At 42.2% G+C, this 24754-nt stretch overlaps 1 protein-coding gene across 5 annotated transcripts in view; it reads right to left on the bottom strand.

The window, feature by feature from the left end:
- Positions 1 to 24754, bottom strand: part of PNPLA8 (patatin like phospholipase domain containing 8) — a 365367-nt gene that overhangs the window by 99824 nt on the left and 240789 nt on the right. For 4 of the 5 annotated variants that reach the window (XM_044087422.1, XM_044087420.1, XM_044087423.1 and 1 more), the window contains one exon: positions 17551 to 17746. The exons of the other annotated variant lie outside the window; for it this stretch is intronic. In XM_044087422.1, the coding sequence (XP_043943357.1) occupies positions 17551 to 17746 (196 nt within the window). The remainder of the gene's footprint in view (positions 1 to 17550; positions 17747 to 24754) is intronic. 5 annotated transcript variants of the gene reach the window in all.

Genomic DNA, 24754 nt, shown 5'->3' with positions numbered 1-24754 from the left:
TGTGTGTGTGTGTGTGTGTGTGTGTGTGTGTGTGTGTGTGTGTGTGTGTGTGTGTGTGTGTGTGTGTGTGTGTGTGTGTGTGTGTGTGTGTGTGTGTGTGTGTGTGTGTGTGTATATATATATATATAGATATATCTATATATAGATATATATATTACATTATATACATATAGTACAATAATAATACTATGACAAGAAAGTGATAGTTGAAAGATTAGGAGCTCAAACAGGAAAGTACAGTTGTGTACCTACCATAAATGTAGATGTTCGAGCATATTCACTGTTGCAGTCATCTCACTTGGGTTATCCTGCTGGCAGGTGGCCCGCAGTCGGCCCGAGTTCCAAAGTCTTGGTCCGGGTGGTGTACGCTTTTCCCCTGACGTCAGTGCGCCAGGGGTATAAAAGTTGCAACCGATGCCATTTTCTTCAGTTTTTCTTGCCCCAGATGTCAGGTGCCCTCAGATAGGAAGGCTGGAAAGACAGAATTATGTAAAAAAACATGCATATGTTACTATAAACATTTCCTTCATCTACAAGCAAATACACCACAAAGGTAGTTTAGAGATGAGAAGTACAGAAAAGTCCCAGCAATGAAAAAGGGGGATGGTGGGTGGGTAAACTGGACTGCAACAGTGAATACACTCGAACATCTACATTTATGGTAGGTACACAACTGTACTATGTTCATCGTGTTTCACTGTTGCAGTCATTACACTTGGGTGGAATCCCAAAGCTGAGGTTGGGTGGCTGGGTCTAAATTGGATTTGGAAAGGCTAACAAGCCCTGCAGAACTGCAGTGGCAAAGCCTGCTCTGGATTTAGAGTAGAGAGGCAAGTGGTAGTGCTTGCTGAAAGTGTGCACTGAGCTCCAGGTTGCAGCTTCTAATATGTCTTTGGTTGGTACCCCTCTGACGAAAGCTGCTGAAGTGGCTGCTGCTCTGGTAGAGTGAGGCCTAATGCCCTTAGGCACTGATTTGTCATGTTGTGCATAACAGAAGCGGATGAAGTGTCCTATCCATTTCGAGATTGTCTGTTTTGTAATAGGCTTTCCTTGTGATCCTGCAGCATATGTTACAAACAGTTGCTCAGTTTTTCTGAAAGCTTTTGTTTTGTCCAAGTAGAATCGTAGCTGTCTGTGTATATCCAAAACGTGCAGAAGTCTCTCCCCTTTATTCTGGGGATTTGGGTAAAAAGTAGGGAAATTAATGGTTTGGTTTAAGGCCAAATTGGAGACCACTTTAGGCATGAATGTTGGGTTTGTCCTAAGAGAAACCCTGTCCTGATGAAAAATGAGGAAAGGTTCCACAGCCATTAATGCCTGTAACTCTGAGACTCTTCTTGCTGAAGTTATTGCTAGGAACACAGCAGTTTTCCATGACAAGAATTTTAGATCAGCTGTGCTGGCTGGTTCAAAAGGAGGTAGTGTGAGTTTTTCTAAAACAAAATTGATGTCCCAAGTAGGTAGTGGTGCTCTCCTTGGGGGTCTTATATTTTTTGCCCCTCTGAGGTACTGTCGTAATAGAGGATGTGAAAAAATAGGAGATTCCGTATTGTAATGAGCTGAAATGGCAGAGGCATGGATTTTAACAGAAGAGAAATATAAGCCTTTGTCCAGCATCTCAGTTAGGTATTGTAAAATCTGAGGTATATTAGGGACAAGTGGTTCGAGCCCTTGTGCCTGGTTCCAAGTACAGAATCTCTTCCATTTTTCTGCATAAGCTTTCCTAGTGCTGGGACTTCTGGCTCCTAAAAATGACATCCATAGCAGCTTTTGAGAGAGGTGCAGTCTGAGTGGCTACATTATCTGCCATGCCAGGTTTAAGGTTCTGAGTTGACTGTGCAGAATCTGATTGTTTTGTTGTGTCAGAAGATTAGGAATTTGAGGTAGAAGCCAAGCTGGGCCTTGAGACAAACTCTTTAGGATTGGGTACCAGTGCTGGCATGGCCAGTCTGGTGCAATCAGGATAATTTTTGGCCTTTCTTGTCTGACTTTTAGTAGCACCTTGGTGAGAAGAGGCATCGGAGGGAAGGCATAGACTGTCAGGCCTTTCCAGCTGAATGATAGAGCATCCACTTTCCATGCTTAAGAGTGATAAATTCTTGTGCAAAATTTCTGTATTGGTAATTGTGAGGGGAAGCAAAAAGATCTATGTCTGGGCGTCCCCATTTCCTCGTTATCATGCTGAACACTAGTGGATTTAGCTTCCATTCGTGAGGATCCATGACATTTCTGCTTAGTTCATCTGCCAGTGTATTTTTTGTTCCTGGCAGGAATTGTGCCTGCAGATGTACTTGATAGGTCAGTGCTGTGTTCCACAAAGTCATGGCTTGTCTGCATAGGGGGTAGGAATGTGTGCCCCCTTGCTTATGTACCACAGAACTGTGGTATTGTCAGTCTTTATTAGTTGCCCTGGATGCATTAGGTCCTTGAAAGCTGTCAGGGCATTCTGTACAGCTAGCATCTCTTTTTGATTGATGTGAAGATGCATTTGTTCCTTGGGCCACGTGCCCTGAATACATTTTCCTGCCATATGTGCCCCCAGGCATAATCTGATGCATCCATTTTTATTGTCTGCCTGGCTGTGGGTAAGGAGAAAGGCTGTCCCTTGTTGAGGTGACAGACATGGGACCACCATCGAAACTCCTGTTGTAGGCAGGGAATTAAAGTTATGATTGTCTCCAGGCTGTGACAATGCTGAGTCCAAACACTTTTTAGATACCACTGTAGTTTCCTCAGATGCAGTTTTGCATATGGAATTAGTAGAATGCAGGATGCCATGAAGCCCAGGGCCTGCCGAATTTTTCTTGCAGGGAGCTGGGTTTTTGTTGCCATCATTTGAAAGTAATGAGTCAGTTGCCTTTGTTTGTCTGGCGAGAGATAAGCCATCTGGGCAGTTGCATTTAAGCTTGCACCCAGGAATATTATCTCTTGAGAGGGCACTAGTTTTGATTTCTTTTCGTTTACTGTGTACCCTTGGCAAATTAGCAATCCTTTTACAAACGCCAGATGCTTTAGAAGAATGTCCTTGCTCTCTGCTTGAATAAGGCAGTCGTCCAAGTAGAGATATGTTTGAATTCCTTTTTATCTGCAAAATGCAATTACTGGTGCCAGGCATTTTGTGAAGACCCTGGGCACAGTAGATAAGCCAAAGGGCAGTGCAGAGAATTGGTAATGCATTAAGCCTGCTATGAATCTGAGGTATCTTCTGCAAGATTGTCTGATTGGGACATGCAGGTATGCCTCCTTGAGGTCCAAAGTAACTAGCCAAGCCTTCTTGCCCAGCATGGGCAGAAGTTGCTGTAGTGTTAACATTTTGAATTTTGGAACATCCAGGAAAGTATTTAGGATTGACAGGTCCAGTATTGGTCTCCAGGCTTTGTCCTTTCTGGGTACTAAGAAAAGTCTTAAGTAAAATCCTTGTCCCTGTTCTTGTTGTGGAACTTTCTGTATAGCTCCCATGTCCATAAGAGCAGCAATCTGCTTTTGTGCCTCTGCCCATTGGTTTTGTGGCAGGTCTGGCATACCTTTTGGTTTTGGAAGTGTGTGGAAGTGGAACCTGTAACCCTGAGAAACAATATTCAGCACCCATTGGTCCTGGGTGGTCATGTGCCAATTTTTTGAGAAAAGTGCTAGCTTTCCCCCTAGGGGTGCTGTCAAAAGGTAAGTGCTTGTCATTTGCAGAGGGAGGTCATTGGGACTGTTTCCTATAAGGTTGTGATTTGTCTTCCCCTCCTTTGGGGGCTGAAGCACCCCATTGTTTAGGTCTGTAGGAGCATTGGGGCTGAGATTTGCCTCTTGGGCATCTGTATCTGCCTCTTTGTGGCCTGTCTGACACTGGAAAAGACCAATTTTTTGAAGGCCAGTTTCTGCTAAATCTAGGTGGTTGAACCTGTAAGAAATCTTTCACTGTCTGCACTGACTTTGCTTTAGCCTCCATTGTCTTTAACACCTCTTCTGCCTTAACACCAAACAAAGTATCATGCTGTAATGGAGCATCCAATAATTTTACTTTAACATGGTCAGGTAAACTTTGCTCTTTCAACCAAGCATGCCTTTGAATAACACAGCCTGTAACTGCGGCTCTACAAGAAGCCTCTAATGAATCAAAACCACACTGCAGAGTATGCTTTCCCACTTGTTCAACTGCATGCAATAAATCCTGCATTTCCTTACTGTCAGGACTTTCTGTATTTGAAACCATTTTCTGTTTTAGCAATGACATGAGGAACTGTTTTGATATTTAAGCATGTGAAACTGACAGTTTAAAGCTCTTACAGCTAAAGTAGCAGAAGTGTAAACATTTTTCCCCCATCTGTCCAGAGCTCTGGAATCCCTATCCGAGGGGACAGGATTTTTAGCAGTGGAAGCCTTAACCCCTTTAGGACCCTGAGAAATTGTTTCTGGGTCTGCAGCGGGTTTTTTGTAAAGAAATTTATGAGAGTCAGGGACCCTGTAGTACCTGTCTGGCTTGACTAGTGCAGGGGGTAAAGAATCAGGAGACAGACTGGATTCAGAAAAAACATCATCAACAATATCAAGCACAGGGGGGATAGCCAGGGGCCTGTGCTGAGGCAATAAAAGGAAGTCTCTGTGCCTTTTCTTGGATTCTAAATAATCCTGGCTCTCCCAATGGAAATGCTCCCTCATGGTGTGCAGGGTTTCCCCAAAAGAATAATCCTCAGGTGGAGAGGCTGTAGGTATGGACTCTTCTGCATCAGAATCCTCATAGGGAGGGAAAGAATATCCCTGATCAGACGAGGAATCAGAGGAAATGGAAACCTGGTCAGAGGAATCATAATCAGTGTCTTGCCTACGCCTTTTGTCAGGAGGGGGATGGGAACCCCTGATTAAAGTAATTAGGTCTTTGGACATCTTAAGCATCTGTTTCTTTGGCATGGATGACTGTTCTGGAGAATGCTGTACTTGTTTCCTTGTCTTTAATGGTGTTTCTGACTTTGCCTTGGCTGCTGTAGTGGGCTTAATTGTAAGCTGTGAAGGTCTGAAAACACCCTCAGAAGCCGATGCCTGCTCAGCGGCTCCGGACCCATCTGAGGGTATAGTTTCCGTAGGCCCAATTGGTGTCTCCACGTGGCTGTCAGTTACGGCCTGTGGTTCTGAGGTAGCGGGTGTCAGGGGCTGCGAAAGCGCCTCACTGAGAACCGGCGACTGGCCTACAAGAGGCTTCGTCGTCGGTTTTGGACCTCGGATACCTGTCCTTTTCTTTGTCTTTGCGTTTTTTATAAATTCCGGTCGTTGGTTGTTCTGACGGCATTATGTAATTAAACCTTCGACCAAAATAATGTACAGCAAAATCAAACAGATGTTTAATAGTGCGTTTATTGAATCTAGCACAAAACCGACAACTAGTAATGCCATGGTCAGGGCCTAGGCAAGGAATACAGTAAGAGTGAAAGTCATTATGAGGTATTTGCTTCCCACAAGAAATACAATTATTAACTTTTACTGACATCAGTCTGGAGCAAGAAAAAGTTTCCCCAACGGGGTACTTAGCTTTATCGAAGACTTTGGTTCTGAAACTCAATTTTGAAAATTTCAGGAGTTGGCCGACCGGCACTTGCAAACTGCTTTTGCTTCGGGCACTGCACGGCAAGAAAGACTGGAGAAAATGGCGTTGGTTGCAACGTTTATACCCCTGGCGCACTGACGTCAGGGAAGAGGCGACAGCAACCGACGCCGGACCAAGACTTTGGAACTCAGGTTGACTGCAGGTCACCTGCCAGCAAGATAACCCAAGTGTAATGACTGCAACAGTGAAACACGATGAACATCTATGGTTTCTAACACTTCCATTCGGTCTCTCCCAAAAAGATGGATGGGGGAAGGAGGGGAGGAATTTGAGGAAGAACAAAAATGGACAATACAGATGGAACATTATGGTGAGTACATAACTTCTTTATCTAATGTTGTCATTTTCATTCGTTCCTTAACCAAAGGGACAGAGTCCTCAGCTACAGAAAACTTGGGTGGCCCTCGTGGATGAATGTTCCACAGCACTGCAGAATCAAAGGCAGCTCTATTCATGGAAATGACACTGAATTTGTAATGCACAATAAAGCTATGAGCATTTGACCAAGAGGCAGCTGCGCAAAATATCATCAATAGAGGTTGTACACCAAAAAGCTGCTGAAGTAGACATTGACCTGGTTGAATGTGCCTTCAACTGTCTAGGTAATACAATACCTTTAGAAGAGTAGACATAGGAAATGCAATCTGTTATCCATTTGGCCAGGGTGGGCTTAGAAACTGGCCATCCCATTCTTACTTCAGAAAAGGAAACAAAGAGTTGATAAGATTTTCTGAATGCTTTTGTTCTGTCCAAGTAAAACTGCAATTATCTGTGTATATCGAGATGAAGAGTGTATTCACTTTTATTTTCAAAATTAAGGAAGAAAGCTGATAAGACTGATGACCTGATTTATATTACTTTCAGAGGCAACTTTTGGTAAAAAGGAAGGATTTGTATTTAAAGTGACTCTTTGTGAAAGGTCAAATATAGTGATTTGAAAGATAGTAATTCCGATGCTCTGTTAGAAGAGGTTATATACACCAAAAACACAGTTTTCCAAGAGAGAAATTTTAGATCCACCTTGGCTGATGGTTCAATAGAAGAATGTAGCAGTGATGGTAAACCTTTTGGGTTTGGTGTTTCAAAAGCTCCTGGCACAAAACAGTTCAGTGCACTTCACATGAACAACGAATGCAAAAGCAGTGTCTTTGGTAACTTTGGTGTTGGTGATCACTGGTGTGTCACCCAAAATGTCGTGGCATGTGTCACTTTTGACATGCGTCTCATAGTTCGCCATCACTGTACTAGGGTTTGTAAAACCATAGTGAAATCCCTGGGTGAGTGGGGTCTTTTATTGGAGGTCTGAGTAAGAAAGTACCCGTAAGAAAGGCTTTAAACAATTTAGATGATGCCAAAGAGGATGCACTATCTCTTATATGGCAACTGGAGATGGCTGCCAATTGAACTTTAATGGTAGAGAAACTTGCTTCATCCTGGAAAACTGAAGCATGAAAGTCTAGTACGGCTGGGACTGGAGCGGTGAAAGGATCTAATTGTTTCAGATGAGCCCAAACAGTGACTCTCTTCTGTCTACTTTTGTACATCTTTCTAGTGGAAGTCTTGTGGGAAGATACAAAAAAAGAGCAAAGCCTGGAATGGCTAGCCATCATCAGAATTGGAGAAACCATGTGGTCAGTTTGAGGCCTACAAGATCTGGGTGAACCTGTCCAAAAGGCTGAGATAGGAGATCTAGACTGGGATCCAGCATCCAGGAGGATGTACTATGTGAGACCAAAGTAAGGGGAACCATACTTGTTGAGGCCAAAAGGGGGCAATGAGGATCACCATGCTCTTCAAGTGATGTGCTTGCTGAAGAAATCTGGGGATGAGAGGTAGGGGAGAAAAAGAATAAATGAGACCAGAGGGGGCCGAACGTGAACTAGAGCACCTCTCGGGGACTGTCCCTGAGGAAGTTAGGGTAAAGAACCTGCTGCATTAGTTGCTGGACGGGGATGCAAACAGGTCATAGCAAGGTTGACCCCACTTGTAGAAGATCATGTTTGCCACTGTTTGTTTGAGAGACACTTATGAGGCATGAGGATGGGCCTGCTGAGCCTGTCTGCTAGAATGCTGGACTTCCCCTGTATGTTCTTTGCTACTAGGAAGCGGTTGGAAGAGATCGCCCATTGTCAAACCCTCACTGCTTCTCGACAAATGGGGTAAGATCTGGTTCCCCCCTGTTTGCTGATGTACCAGACTACTGACATGTTGTCCATTTGTACTGCAATAGTCCCTAGAAGGAGAAAGCTCTGAAAGGCTTGCAACACTGGAAGCACCGCTCTCGTCTCTAGAACGCTGATATGCAGATTAGTCTCCTGTATTGGCCACGTGCCCTGGACAGTCCATCCCAAGAAATCCCCCCTCCCCACCCCAACGGGTAGGTGTCCATGGCCAATGTGGCACTGGGAAGAGGAAGAATAAATGGATGCCCTTACTCAATTTCTTCACTCAAGACAATTTTATGGGATGACTTAAGGGGTAGTGATGAAAGGACCACTGTACTGCTACAGTCCACTGGATGAGTCTCATATTTAAGTGAGCTGTTGGAATCAAGTTATAGTGGCAGCCATCAAACCTAATGCTCTGAGGACCAATCTTTTTGGGGGTGTTGGAATGGCAAGAATTTGCCTGGCATGCGTTCTCAAGGGTAAGAATTCTGTTCTGAGGCAAGGCTTGATTTCTGCATTAGTAACTGTATTTAGAGCACAACCTAGAGCTGTTTACTGAATTTCCTGTTTGCACTGTTATAACTTGTTGATACTTGTGAACCTCTGCTATCTCTGAAAAAAAAAACAAAAAAACAAAAAAATCTTGCTTTTTTCCCCACTTTTCTGAGATTTAAAAAAGTTCAGTTACAGGCTTGCTGTTCTGAACTGTTTGTAAGTTTCTTGGAGGCCATTTTTTGCTTAGGCTAAAGGGAAGTCTCTCTGTTCATCAGTGGCAGTGATAAACATTGAGCAGCCTGCCTGCCCCTGTGGGAGTGGTTACTGACTTGAAACTGTAGTTTTATTGGACATTTTGGGTCAATTCCTAACTCCTTGATCTTCCTCTCTTAAATCCCGATTGCCTCGTGGTTTTGGCGTCTTTTCAGACTTGTTGGCTGTTGGTGAAGCACCCACCAAGAGGAGAAAACGCTGAGAGAAGAAAGGAGCCACTTTTGAGATTTTAAGCATTTTTCTTCAGATTATTTGCTAAGTTTTTCTGCATAGCCGCCTACTTTGAGCATTTTCTGGCTTGTTAAACTTGATTTCTGCATTAGTAACTGTATTTAGAGCACAACCTACAGCTGTTTACTGAATTTCCTGTTTGCATTTATTTTTAAAATCATTTTTTTCTCAAAACTTGCATTTTATCTGTCTCTGGCCTAGCGCTCAAGTGTGGGGTCATTTACTGCACTGTTTAACTTGTTGATACTTGTGAACCTCTGCTATCTCTGAAAAAAACAAAAAAATCTTGCTTTTTTCCCACTTTTCTGAGATTTAAAAAAGTTCACTTACAGGCTTGCCATTTTGGGTCAATTCCTAACTCCTTGATCTCTTAAATCCCTCTTTTGCGCGGTTTTGTGCGTTTTTGTGCATAGCGCAACAACGGGCAGCGCCACCTAATTGGGTTTAAACTATTCCTGGCTCCACAAAGTCTGCTCTTCACTTTTTCCCTTAGAACTGCTCTATCTCTCAATTTAAACACCATATTCTCATTCTAAGGCCCTTCACTGGTCCAAATAAGTAATCTTACAAGTTAGCACTATAAAACCATAAGCACTACTTACTCTTATACTCTCTACAATTACCTTGTCCCCTATTGGTCCGTCTTAATTCAGTTTCCCTATATTACTCTAGCATGTCCAAAGGTCAGTCAATGGTTTCCTCTCCAGTCCAGCTGGTGAATCTGGGAATTTTGAGGCAATGTTACAACTGTCTCATGTACACGGACAACCCTCTCCTCCTCCAAACAGGTTCAAATATATGTGAGAGATGCAACCATATAGCCAAACTGGAGGCTGAGCTCTCTCATCTCAAAACTGGTGAAACCAGTCAGGAGGAAAAGGTAGCCTCACACAACACAACTCCAGTATCACATAGTCCCACCACATCAGCGAACCAAACACATAAATACACAAAAACATACTCGGAGGCTCTAAATAAAAATCTACCTAAGCAAGAGAGACATCCAAGCAAACGCTACCCCAAAACAAAACACGCACAACACATAGCCCACAAAGTCAGTGTGCCAAGCAGCCACAGCCCTTAAGGCTGAATAACACACCTGATACTCTTGTAATAGGTGACTCTATTGTCAGACACACTGACGTCCCGCTCACCAGGCTGAGTAAAGAGAAGGTCACAGTGAGCTGCCTGTCAGGCGCTAGGATCCGCCACATAACGCAAGCACTCAGGTCACTTCAAAGCAAATACAAATATGACTCAGTCATTGTACATGCTGGTGTGAATGACCTGAGGCACCTCCCTGGACTACATGAAGAGAGACATAGAGGAGCTCTCTGATCATGTAGCCCAGGCCGGTATGACCCTGACCTTGAGCAGCATCTTACCCTCACCTAGAATGATGCCACAGTACAAAGACAAACTGATCGATTTTAACAATTGGCTAAAATTTTGGTGTCATTCTAAGGGGATCCAGTGTCTGTCAGCCTGGGATGACATGCTCGACAAGCCACGTTGCTTCGCTAGGGATGGCTTGCACCTGTCACCACTGGGCTTTCAAATATTGGCAAAGGCTCTTGCCACCCCCATAGTGCCTTTTTTAGGCAAGGCTCAAAAGTCAAACCCACCCCCATAGACAGCACAAGGAACAAGAAACTAAGGGTAATGCTGCTAAACGCCAGAAGTCTTAACCTCAAGATGCACGCACTCGAAGCTCTCCTCAGTATGGAGAAAATCGATATCTGTGCAGTGACAGAAACCTGGTTCAAGGCTCCAGAGAGCACCCCAGCACTACCAGGTTATACCGCATATCATGCTTTTCGGCCCCAAAACCTGGACCGAACAACAAAAAGAGGGGGTGTGTCCATATTTATCAAGGATATCCACACCTCCAGGTTAGTGGCATTGCACGAAGTATCGGAGACCATCCATGTGCAACTAACAGTGGGCAAGACTGCTTTTCAGTTTATAGCATCCTACAGACCACCCTCTCAAAGTCAGGAATCCCACTCGGCTTTCCTGAAAACATTGGAGAACATGAAGATCTCTCCGAACACCATTATATTGGGCGACTTTAACTACCCAAACATAGACTGGGAGCACTACTCAAGCCCCAGCACCTTAGCCCAAAGGTTCCTGGAAATTATAAACTCAAATGCTATGGAACAACTAGTCACCACTCCCACAAGAGGGGATAACATACTAGACCTGATCATTACCAACATGGGGACTCTATGCTCCACACCTGAAGTATATCCCTCATTGGTAAGATCAAACCATAAATTAATTTCACTGGATGTCCACATCCCGACCCCACCCCCAGCCCAGAAAACCACAGTGAAATACTTCTCAAAAGCGAACTTCTCACTTCTCAAAACCAAAGTGGAATCCTTCAAGGCCCCAGGGCCAGTGGAAACTATGGCCCAAACTGCAGAATCCTATATAAACGCATTCTATGGACACCTCCAGGAATGCATGGATCATGCTATCCCAAACAAAACCAAAACCCAAACATCCAAAGGCAGGCATCCAGTCTGGTGGACCCCAGCCATAAATAAACTGTACAACAGAAGGAGGAAGATACTACATGATAGAGCAAAATCCCTAATAGGGAAGGCATCTCTGATCAGTACTAGCAAAAAATTACGATCCCTCATAAAATCCTCCAAGGCCAGCTTCGAGAGAAAAATTGCTCAGGACACTAAAGACAATCATAAGGCTTTTTTCAGTTATGTTAGGAACCTGGGATGCAACTCCCAGACTTGTTCTGAGTTGATTCTAAACGACAAAACAATGCACTGAACCCACAGACATCACCAGTATCCTGGCAGACAGGTTCAGTGCAAACTTCTCCACCCCCCCCCCCCCACCAAAAAAAGAGCAAGTATCTATCCCGGCAGAGGGCTGCCTCCCAAACATCTCTGATGCTCAGGTGAAGGCTGCCCTCTCCAAAGCAAAAAACACTGCTTCCATGGGACCAGATGGCGTCCCGGGTTGCGGCCTACATGAACTTCAAGAAGAACTAATCCCTCAAATAAAACAGCTGTACAATCTCAGCCTCACTACAGGATATGTGCCCACAGAATGGCGTACAGCAACAGTGGTCCCACTCCACAAAGGTGGAGCCTCTACGGACCCTGGAAACTATCGCCCCATAAGCCTGACTAGCTTAGTCTGCAAGGCTATGGAGAGGATCATCATGGAGCTCATAAACAAAGACACCAGGGACCTACAGACACTAGATCCTACCCAGTTCGGCTTCGTCAAGGGCAGATCCTGCCTTTTGAACCTGGCTGACTTCTTCGAAACAGTCACCAAAGCCATAGAGGAAGGGAAGGTAGTCCTCACAGCCTATCTGGACCTAGCAAAGGCATCTGACACAATACCCCACTTGGGCATCATAGATAAGCTATCCAGCTTAAATATAAACCCCTATGTCACAAGATGGGTCGCAAACTGGCTCAAAGACAGAACCCACAGAGTGAGAGTTGCTGGAGCCATGTCACACTCGAAACCGGTCACAAGTGGCATCCCACAAGGTTCTGTCCTGGGACCGCTCTTGTTCGGTATATACTTTTCCGAGGTACAAGCCAACATGGGAGGACTATGGCTCACCAAGTTCGCAGACGACTGCAAACTAGGCACCATAATCAACTCTCCAGCTGACACAAACATCCTTCAAAAAGGTCTCACTGAGACGGATAACTGATGCCAGAGCCATGGTCTAAAGCTAAATGCCAAAAAGTGTATAGTCATACCCTTTGGCAAAAACAATGTGACCACAAATTACCACATAGGCGGTAACCCATTAAGTACAGAGAAAGTAATTAGGGATCTGGGGACCCAAGTTGATAGCAATCTCTCCTTTGACAACCACATTGCCAAAGTGGTTAGAAAGACCTTTTACATAGCCCACCTCATCATGAAAGGATTCACATCTAAGTCAAGAGACGTAATCGTGCCCCTTTATTCATCCCTCATCAGGCCCATCATAGAATACAATGCCCCTTTTGGGATGTACCTTACCCGACACCTGCAGCAATTAGAAAGACCCCAAAAGTACCTCACCAAGAGGATCAAGGGACTCAAACAGATGCCATATGCTGCTCGGTTAAAAAAAACTCCAGCTCTACTCAGTTGCATACCGCCTACTTCGAGGCGATCTATGCCTGACATATAAAGCTATGTCCAATCCAGAATTAAATGGACATGCTCCACCTCAGTAAATCTAAATCCCTTAGAGCCACACGCTCGAGGGACTTGAACCTCAGCACTGAAACAAATAGAACTTGCTGGAGGGACAGATTCATAACCCAGAGGCTCCCTTCGCTCTGGAACAGAATTCCAATTCATGTTAGGCAGGGCACCTCACTGAATCTCTTCAAGAAGAATCTTGATGAGTGGATGGGGGATCGTAGGTTTGTCCCGGGGATTACTTCCGTGTCACTATTAGACAGAGGCACAGCAAACTACACCTTAAAAAGGGCACGGTATACTCAAATCAAGGGGTGTCGTAAGCCAAACAAAATAGGGCTAGTCTTATGGTTGCCCCGGGGCAGATAGCCTAGTATGAACCTATGAACGCTAGACAGCTGACTGTGTCCAAGTGGGCCCCTATAAAATCCATCACTTGAGCTGGATGCAGATGAGATTTTTGCATGTTGATTGTGATTCCTAGTGTCAGTGCTATGTGGAGCTGATCATCTCTGACTTTTATTAGTAGATGTCTAGTTGGTGCGGTCAGAAGCCAATCGTCTAAACAGGGAAACACTCTGCATTCAAGCAGTCACAGGTAATCTGCTACCACTGCCATACATTTGGTGAATATCCTGGGGGTGTGGTGAGACCAAAGGGCAGAACTCTGAACTGGTAATGACTGGCTCCCAGTCCGAAGTGGAGGAACCTTCATGAGCTACTGTTCATTTTGATGTGATAGTACGCATCTCGAAGGTAGACAGAGCACATCCAGTCACCCTTTTGGAGAAGAGGTAGAATGGACTGGACTGTGACCATATGGAATTTGGAGTTCTTTATGAAGTGGATGCGGTAAGTTAGGCCCAGAATTGGCCTTAGGTCCCCTGTCTTTTTCGGAACTAAAAAGAACCTTGAGTAAATTCCAGATCCTGTTTGGTCTGGTGGGACCTTCTGGATGACTCTTCTGTCTGGCAGCTATGCAATTTCTTGAGATGACAACTCCCTCTGACTGGGTGGAACATCAGGGAGAATTTTCTTTGGTTTCACTGAAAGTTGTAAAAAGGGAATGAAGTATCCTCTAGATATGATCCTTTTCACCAGAAGGTCATTTGTGATGGCTAACCAGGCATCTTGGTGCAATGATAGGCGCCCCTGATTGCCTCCACAGAAAGACAGTCGGGCAACCTCTCAGGAGCACTAGAAGGATCTGTCTGAGAAAGAATCTCGAGATTCTTGATTTTGTGGACCACCTCTGCCACACAGACAGCATCTGTACCATTATAATCTTTGAACCACATTTTCTTACCACCATCAAGATTAACCTCATGAACCAGAATTAGAGAGTTCCTTTAGTAAGTACCTCTGTAATCTGATGAAGTGTGACAGATAATTCACTGATCGCAATGTGAATTTCACTGATGCATAGACCCGCTTCCCTAACCTGTCCAAAGCAAAAGCATCAAACAAATTCTGCCTTGTCCTGAAAGAGCATTAGCTCTAATATCTCACTGAAGGAGACATCGTTTGGAGGAAAGTGTTACCTGACTCCTCATATGACTGAAACAGCTCTTGAGCAGATGGTTTGAGGTTTATGACATGACTCTGCTCAAGGGTCATCCTATGAGAAGATGACAGGACAGAGAGGAAGAGTCATCACATCCAGTCCTCCTTTAGGCAAAGAAGATACAGCTGCTGAAGAGATCCGTTAAGTACTCCTGTAAACCTTGAAAGACCTGATGGAAAGTGCTAAAAAGGTCTGGATGGCGCAGGCTGATCTAATTTCTCTTAAACTTGGGGAAGTTCTGTATATTGACTGATCCAGATGTTTCAGATCCAAAGGTGGGGGTATACATTGGAGTGCACGTCCTGTGCTCCTCAAACCTCAGAACACTTGGGGCCGAGGCTGGAGTCACAGATTTAGCATGTCTTTTTCTTGGATTCTTGGATCAAAACCTGGTTTCTTCAATTTTTTTTTTGATTGAACTATTTCTGGATCAAGAGGCAGGAGACCTTTAAGGATAAATTTGTTCTTCTTGTCTGCTAAGGTCGTAGGTCTGAACCACATACAAATTTTCACAGCTGAAGGATATATGGGGGAACCCCTGAACAGATCACACAGAGGTCTGAGAGACCTTGTGGCAGAACTGTGTATCAAACAGATCACAGAGAGGTCTGAGAGACCTTGTGTCAGAAGTGTGTATCAAACAGATCAACAGAGGTCTAAGAGACCTTGTGTCAGAAGTGTGTATCAAACAGATCAACAGAGGTCTGAGAGACCTTGTGTCAGAAGTGTGTATCCTCACATGGTGCACTTTTTAAAGCTGCATTGCCTCTCCATAACAGCAAAAAAGAGAAAATTCCAATATCAAGTAAGTGCAGAGACTGCACACAGAATAAAGCAATCTATATTCTACAAGTACCTATCAGTAATGTAAGGAAAGCACAACACTAACAGCATGATGCACACACCAAGAACTACAAACTAACTGGAATACTGCTGTTAACTTGGTAAATTAACTAATTACAGAATGCAAAATTTATTAGAGAAGAGAAGGCCCACTGAGTGAAAGGGAATATTTCTGAGGAAAAAGGAGTATTTGACAGGAGCAATTCTAAATATAATGCTAACAATTACAACACCACCATAGGGCAAAAAGTGTCTATAAATGTCTTCAAATAGAAAATACACAGGTGGAGCACTTACATGTGAAGCGATCAAGTTCTTTCTCTAAGGTGGCGAATGACATCCGACCTAAGGGAAGTGGTGCTTTACAGAAGGGAGAGTTCTTAAATAAGGTCAAGCCTGAAGCACTGATACTGCCGAGTCTGATCAGACAAGTGTCTTGACGACCCACACATCGGACTGGATAGACTGAATGAATATGATACGCTATTTATCTTTTAAAAGCTTTACAGATTCAACTCGTCAGAATGCATACATAGAAACTAATAGCAGACATTAATGGTCAGAAAAAAAAATACACAAAATCAACTTGAAGGCAATTGTTTAGCGAGAAATAATTGTGCCACAATAAATGCCACTTCCTGGCAGAAATTCTCTGTTCAAGTATAAAAAGAAAGTCATGCCACAAAAGCTGTGCTACAGTAAAACAGATTATTTCAGGAGAACATACTTAAAAGTGCCTACTGTACAAGGAATGGCTTCTTCACGGGATCAGTAAATGTGAGCTCTGCCAGCCATTCAAGGGGCTGGGGTGTTTACTGCTATATTTCCGGACTGACATGATTGCTTGTTCACTTTTACAGAGGTTAGTACACATATATTTAGAATTATCAGGGACAAAATCTAAGTTTAAACAAGAAATGCAAGTAGTCTATTTTAAAATAAATAGAAGTTCTAATTACTGATTTTATTGTTTGGAAGGAAGGTGTACTATATGTTACACTTGACGGGATTATGTCACCTGCCTGACAATACTGTGTTTGATAGAACAATGAAAAAAGGCACGTCATCTTATTTGCTTTCAATGAATAAACAGTAACTAACAGAATCTCAGTTCTGACAATGAACACAGATGGACAGAAGTACAGAACTGTAATGAAGAAACAGTAAGAGCAGGTAATATAATGGCACAGACCACAAAGAAGACAAAGGCCTATAATATATTCACTCAGGTGAGCAGTCATGGGAAAAAAGACAAACTTGTCGCTGTGCATAGTGTACATGAACTGTCCCTCTTCCTCAGTATGCAGTGAACCTGTAGCTGATAATACTGGGGAGACTGGAGGGAACGCATCCTACATTGGGGGACAAGAGTGACTCTGCCTCCTACATAAAACCATCGGTGTAATTTTAAATAACTGCAATTAGGCCATGGTGGATGGATTTTTGATGGATGTCATTTTCAGAGGCATCTCTTTTACATACTGACTTAAGATAAAATAATCTAGATTTGTAGTAGCTTTTCCATCTAGAAACTAGTCCACAGTCGAGCAAGTTCCCCACAAAGTTACAAGGGAAATAGTCTTCTACACAAGAATTCTGGTACATGTCAGGGACTGATGTCTAAATACCACAACTAGTGTTTTAAAATCAGTAGTGCAAAGCAAACAAACACAAAACAGTTCACTGTGATGATATCACAGTACTTGTAAGCTTTAAGTAGTTTTCTGACCCTCACCAAAATAAACTACAGAACTACAGGCAAGCAAGTGTCTAAGTAATCAGAGAGAAAAGAGGCTTGATTCACCAATCCCTTTCTGATACAGCATAAGCATCCAAGCTCGGACTGTACAACCAGCTTTTTAGACAGCCAGCAGCAAATAAAACAGTTCACTGTTTGGTAATAATTATTTTACAGTTCACATTCACCATTTTTCAATTTACATTAGGTCAACACAGCAAGATAAACTGCAATACCTTATTTTAAGTAGAATCCTGCTCTGCTGCTATAATTAAACAGAAAAACTTGTATAAGGATTTGAGAGTCACTTGGGTAACACAGTCAGTACCGTGTTCTTAGTGATGACTTTGGGTCAGACCCCCAACTTCTTCTTATTACCCTGGCTTCATATAATGGTCCACACCTGCAAACTGTGCAGTATAACAATGTAATTCAGAAATTAAATTAAATTAATACTAACCCTCAGTATCAGTTGCGCTGCTGATCACATTGGTCAATTTTGTTTTGAGACTTGTGTAAGTGACGTTGCTCTTCCCCAAACTCTCAAAGCGCCCAGTTCCCAGTGATATTACACATTGCAGAGGTGTATTTGGCCACAAACATTTGCACTCATGCAATGCCAAAGCACAAGGATTGTTAATCAACAGCCCTCCATCCTGCAAAAACAAACTTGCATTAATACTTACAAAGCACTGTATTCTGTGCTGCTCAAATGCAATTGATTTTGGTGATAGGAGTAAAATCCATAACTTGCACAATTTTACCATTCATCATATACACAACCTAGCATGGATAATGTCCAAAGTTAAAATCAATGACACAACAATTAAGCAGGAATGTACTCATGAAAATTCAAGGAAGCAAGAAAATTTGTGAAATATGTTATGTAAGGCAGTGAAAAGCCGTAATATTTTGATTAGTAATACAAAACATGCAAATAACCCATGTAAGTTTTGCAAAAAAGTACAGTTGTGTAAAGTCTTACAACAGCAGCAGATGCCCTTCCCTTCACTGTTGCAATATTCATTACACTAGGGATCCCCTTGTCATGGGTAGCCCGACTTCCGGCCAGTAGACCAAACCCTTAGGTTGTAGAAGGGATGTTGTATGTCACACATATGCTTCCTGCTCTTGGCATAGGGCATAAAGGTGATGTACCTTCCTCAGAACTGAAAATCCACAGTAGGAACAACAGTCCGAGGAATACAAAAAGGAACATGTGCATCCAGAAGGAAAAAGAATAAAAGTGGAAGGGGGGAGGGAGTGAGTACTGCACCAGTGACAGAAAGGACATCTACTGTTATGGTAAGATGTTACACAACTGTACTATGTCCTTCCAGATCCCTGTTGCAGTATTCCTTATGGTAGGGAGAGTATAAAAGGTCAAAGGAAACTTGGAAGGAGGAAGGTCCAGCACAGCCCTCAAGAACACCATGCAGGACAGCCCTGGCAAATCGGGCTCTGGCCCTGCAAACCATATACAACTTATAATGCTTGGTAAAAGTATGCACAGAAGAGTAGCTGCCTCAGTGATGGACTGAGTATCCAGTCCTTTGAAAAAAGCACTAGAAGAAGCCATAGCCCTGGTAGGATGAGCCTTAACAAAAGAAGAGAGATTATTCCCATGAAAAGAATAACAAAAGGAAATGGCCTTAGAGATCCCGGAAGAAATAATTTGTTTAGAAACAGCCAAATCTAAAGACTTATGATGAAAACAAACAAAAAGTTGCTCAGATTTACGAATGGCCTTAGTTTTATCTAAATAATATCTGAGTTGTCTATGCAAATCCAAGGTGTGAAGAACCTTCTCACTAGTACACAGCAGAGAAGGGGAAAAAGTGGGCAAATGAATAGACTGATTAAGAGACAACTCATTAACCACACTGGGCATAAATATGGACATGGGAAAGAAAGAGATTTGATATGGTGCAATATTTTTGCAAAGGAGAAAGCCAAGTTAACTAATATAGAGAAGGCAGTCTCTCAAAGATATTGGAAGAGAAATACAGGCAAAGGCATCCAGATATGGAAAATTTCACAATAAAAAATTAATATCACAAAGATGTAATATGGAAAAGAAGATCAGTAAAGCAGAAGTTAAAGAAATAGAAGTTGAAGTTATGGAGTGCCTGTGAAGTGAAGTATTTATTGTAGAAAGCCTAACACAGACTACATCACAGCATGATGGAGTGAGTCCCCAAAGTAAGGAAAAACAAGAAGAACAGGAGACGTGAAGAAGAAATATGGACATGGGAAAGGAAAAGAGATTTAAAATGGTGCAATATTTATGCAAAGGAGAAAGCAAAACTGACCAATACAAAAAGAGAAGCACCAAAGATATTTGAAGAGAAATACAGGCAAAGGAATCTGGATATGGAAAATTTTACGATACAAAAAATAAGAAGACTAAGACGAAAAGTAGAAAAAGATCTTAGTAAAGTCATGAAATAGAAAACAGAGGCTATGGAGCAGCTGCAAAGAGAAGGATTCAGTGTAGAAAATTGAATGCAGAAAGCACCACAACAGGATACAGCAATGGATATCCAAATTAAGGGGAAACCTGTGGCACAGGAAGCAATTGGTCAGGTGCCATATCAAGACATTTTGAAGCCTTCCACAAGAAACCAGTACAAACGTTCACTTGAAGTTAGACAGCAAGGAAAGGAACATGAAACTGTGGAAATCTGATGCATTCAATGTTGAGGAGTGATAGGCCAGTGAGTTCCCATATGACAGAGCAACAGATGACACAGGATGAAACTGAAGAGAATGTGCCACAGGAAGACACTATAGAACCTACTATAGAATGCTCGCAGGAAATGGAAAACAAGGGGTGTGCCCTCAGTTTGGAAGAAAATGAGCTAAGAGAAGAGTTGCTTGATTTAATGGACATGAACAGATATATCAAGATCAATGAGAGAAATAGACTGCAGAAGGTCAATAAAACCCAAAAAGTAAGAAGTTTGATAAAACAAATGAATACAGTAAAGAGGACTGTCCATAGAGATCCATGCGATATAACAGAAGTAAACAGGATATATTACTGTGCAGCTAAATTAATAACTGATTAAGTTCTACCACAAGAACACAGGGTAGTGAGGGAAAGGAATGGGGCAAAAGTGAATACCAACATGGAAATATCGAATAGAGAAAACTATAAAACAATTAAGACAAGAAGTGCACAGTTAGAAGATTATAGAAGAGGGAACAGATCAACAAAAATACTAAGAAAAATAGATGTGATTAAAGCAATGCACAGTATTAGAACAGACCATGTGCTATCATGCACTATTGCAAATAAAATAACATTTTCAGCAAAGGCGGAAAAACGTAGAAGATACACAGATAAATATAAGGGAAAAGTACAAAATAAATAATTTATTGATGACCCAAAATGGTTTTATAGAGAATTGGGAAATAAGGTAAAAGGAATTGAAAGACCGCCAAAAAAGGGGAAGTAGATTTTGGAGAAGTATTTATGAAGATCCTGTGGAACATAACAAAGATACTAAATGGATAGAAGAAGTAAAAGAAAGAATAAGAAGTTTAAAGGTACAGGATATGAAATGGGATGAAGTAACAGCCAAAGAGATTGAAACAAAGTTAAGAAAAGCCCCTAACTGGAAAACCCCAGGCCCAGATGCAGTACCTAACTTTTGGTTAAAAGAATTAACATCTTTGCATGAGGATTTAGCCATGAGTAAGAACTATTTACATGCACACCCCAAACATACACCACACAGGCTAACAACAGGCAAAACAATGCTCTTACTTAAGAGTGAACCTGCAAGCTATCCTAAAAATTATAGACAGATAACTTGCCTTCTGATGACTTATAAACTATATACATGAATTGATGCTGACAGAGTTTATAGACATTTAGAAGAAAACTCAATTATGGCAGTAGAACAAAAGGGCAATAAAAGAAAGTCATATGGAACAAAGGATCATTTAAGTAAAGTTATAGTGGAGAACCATAAAAAGGGGAATAATTTAAGTATGGCATGGATTGACTACAAAAAAGCATTTGATAGTATCCCACATTCATGGATAAAAGAGTGCTTAAAAATGCATAAGATGCACCCTACACTGATTGACTACATTACAGTAACCATGAGACAATGGCAGACCACTTTGCAATTAAGCCATGATAAAGGACAGATTATTATCCCAGGGATAAAAATTCAAACGGGGATATTCCAGGGTGACTCTCTGTCACCGTTGCTGTTCTGCCTTGCCATTAATCCATTAAGCTGTTTACTTAACAGCTTACGCCATGGCTACAATTTGGCTCATAGAAAACAACAAAGTCTAATGACTTCTCATCATCTCTCTGTCGATGATTTAAAACTGTATAGCTCATCAGATGAGGAACTGAAAGCACAGCTGCAGGTTGTCAAAACTTTTTCAGAGGATATTAGAATGTCATTTGGTAATGATAAATGTGTAAAAGCAACCTCTAAAAAAGGAAAACTGCAACACCAGGAAAACATCAGTTTGGGACAAGCATGTGAAATAAAAACTTGAGCACGAGGGAGTGTATAAATACTTGGGAACTGATGAAGGATCAGCAATAAAACATGAACAAATGCGAATAAAACTCAGTAAGGAATAGTTTAGAAGACTTAAATTAATCCTGAGAACAGCATTGATATCTAGGAACAAGATCCAAGCCATAAATCAATTTGCTCTTCCTGTTCTAACGTACAGTTTTGGAGTGATTGACTGGGCCCAAAAAGTGTTGGATAGATTAGATATTAAAACAAGAAGGATGCTTCAAGCTCACCAATTGATTTATAAAAATCAGTGCATACCACGATTATATATTGCCCATTCCGAATGAGGGATGGGCCTCCTTGAAATTGATTACATGTATAGATCTGCAATCATGGGACTCCGCATTTATCTACTCACCTCACAAGATCCAAATGTAGTGAAAGTTTTGAAACATGAGGAGAATAAATCTAAGATGACTTCTCTGCTTAATTTAGCAGAAGCATATTGACGTCAAGCAGGAATGGAAATCAAACCAGCAGTAAATAAAAACCAGGTAGCAAGTGAATGTGCCTAAAAAACAAAAGAAAGAATATAAGGTGAAGGACCAGATCAGAAGGCAAGAAATGTGGAAAAAAAACATAAATATGGTTGCAAGTATAGAAAACTTCTTGAAGAGCCTCATGTTGATCAGGAAAGAATGCAGGAATGGTTAAGGACAGGCAAACTCAAACCAAGAAATGAAAGGTTAATATTGGCAGCCCAAGTTAGTGGGCTACATACACGCTGGTTTACAAAGTCCATTGAACATGTGGGAGAAACATACAAATGTAGGTTTTGTAAAACTGAACTGGAAAGAATCACATACCTTGTTGCTGGCTGCGACACACTAATGGCAGACTGTATACTGAAATGCATAGTAATGTGGTGAGACTGTTGCACTGGGGATTGTGCAAACATTATGGTATCAAAGTGGCTGAAAAAAACTGGAAACATGAGCTACAAAGCATCACAGAAAATGATTACATTTATATCACATGGGATTACCCATTACCAACAGTTCAAAAGATAGGTGCTAGAAAAACAGATATAGTGGTTCAAGAAAAGAAGACAAGAGTAGCATTGATCACTGAAATTGCCACACCCAGTGACTACAGTGTCTTGCGTACAGAGAGACACAAAAGTCATAAAATATCAGGATCTGCAGTCAGACATGACAGCAATGTGGAAGAAAGATACCCAGACAATTCCAATAGTAGTAGGAGCAATGGGTCTTATAAAAAAAGACTCTACAATCGTATTTAGATATGTTACCAATCCATGTAACTCCATATGAATTGCAGGAGGAGTCATTATTGGGCACATTGCGGGTGCTCCGAAGAGCACTTCTGGCTATCAAAGATTGAAACAATACTAATTTCATGAACTTTCAGCGTTTTTTGACTTAGGAATAGGGTCCATTCCCGTCATAATATTAGAAACCCAAAAGAAATGTAGAAATTAAAAAGAAAGCAGGCATAAAAGAAGGATTAGTACAAAGAGACACCCTTTCCCTAAGAAAAACTAAAAAAGGAGGGACAGCCATAAGGGCCTGAAGCTCAGACATCCTTCTAGCTGAAGTAAGGGCTAAAAGAAGAACAGTCTTCCAAGTACAATGCTATAAGGAAGCTGAAGCTACAGGCTCAAAGGAGCCTAAGTCAATTTTTCAAGAACAAAATTAACATCCCAGGAAGGAGGGATAGGCTTTCCTGGGAGGCCTAATATGAGGGTCTATGTTAAATATTCGAACATCCAAAATGTCGAACGTTACATGGTCGAGACTAAGAAGTTATGTACCTACCATAACGTTCCATGTTAGTTGTCTTCATCTTGCCTTCTTTCTTGCTGGATGGGTTCGGAGCCAATCCTCGGCTCCGACTCGGCCTTTTTCTAAAGCTCCAGAGCTATTTACCGGCTCGAGGCCTCCCCTTATCCCACAATGCTAGGCGTCAGATATCCAGATCTCGTTTGGAAAGCTAACACCAAGGAAAAAACACACTAGTTCCCACCAAAGGTTTACCTACAGTGCTACAAACAGAGGAGGACGTAACCTAAAAACAAGGTCAACCGTAGGAAGAAGGCCTCAAAAGGGATTCTTCTCGGTCCTAACCAGGCTAGGGGGATGGAGGGTGGGACGCAAGAAAGAAGGTGAGATGAAGACAACTAACATGGAACATTATGGTAGGTACATAACTTCTTAATCTTAAGTTGTCTATCTCGCCTTCATTCTTGCTGGATGGGACAGCGTCCCTAGCACCTTAGACCTAGGTGGCTCATCGAAACAGACTCTTGAGCACAGTGAAACCAAAATCAGCTCGACTCCTGGAAGCCATATCCAACTTGTAATGCGAAATGAAGGTATGAGGAGTGGCCCATGTTGCTGCAGCACAAATAGATCCCATTGGAAGTCTAGCCTGAAAAGCTACCGACGTAGCCAATGCTCTGGTGGAATGAGCTTTTGATTTTGAAGGAAGTTCTTTACGTCTCAGTTGGTAGATCAAGGTAATAATAGAGGCCAGCCACCTGGACAACGTTACCTTAGAAAGTGGCAGGCCCTGCTTCCCCTCAGCATAGGACAGGAAGAGTTGATCTGATTTTCTTGACGGTTTGGTCCTATCCAAATAAAAACATAACTGCCTGTGAACGTCCAAATAGTGTAACTTTTGTTCAGCTTTGTTTGAATAATTAGGAAAAAAGACAGGAAGATCAATAGCTTGATTGATATTTGTCTCTGAGGGTATTTTGGGCAAAAAGGAAGGATTAGTCCTGAGTGAAACTCTATCTTTGTGAAAAATAAGATATGGAGGGCGAACACAAAGGGCTTGAAGTTCCAATACTCTTCTGGCCGAGGTGATAGCTACTAAGAAGAGAGTCTTCCAGGAGAGTAACTTTAAGGAACAAGAAGCTGCAGTTTCAAAAGGAGGGAGAATCAAAGAAGTTAATATCAAGTTCAAATCCCACGGAGGGGAGGGGGTCTTTAACCGGGGGTCTAAGTAACATAGTCCCTTTAAGAAAAGCCTTACAAAGTTTGTGGGACATGATATTGGACTCTGATAGGCTAACGTGAAAATTTGAGATAGCAGCCAATTGGACCCAAATGGTGGCAGCTGAGGAACCTGCTCGAAAAAGTT

Source organism: Protopterus annectens, chromosome 11.part0, assembly GCF_019279795.1.
Source record: "Protopterus annectens isolate FY-2018-M chromosome 11.part0, PAN1.0, whole genome shotgun sequence".
NCBI classification, from domain to species: Eukaryota; Metazoa; Chordata; order Ceratodontiformes; family Protopteridae; genus Protopterus; species Protopterus annectens.
Note: the sequence above shows the minus strand (reverse complement) of the source record. Positions and strands in the feature narration are given on the sequence as shown.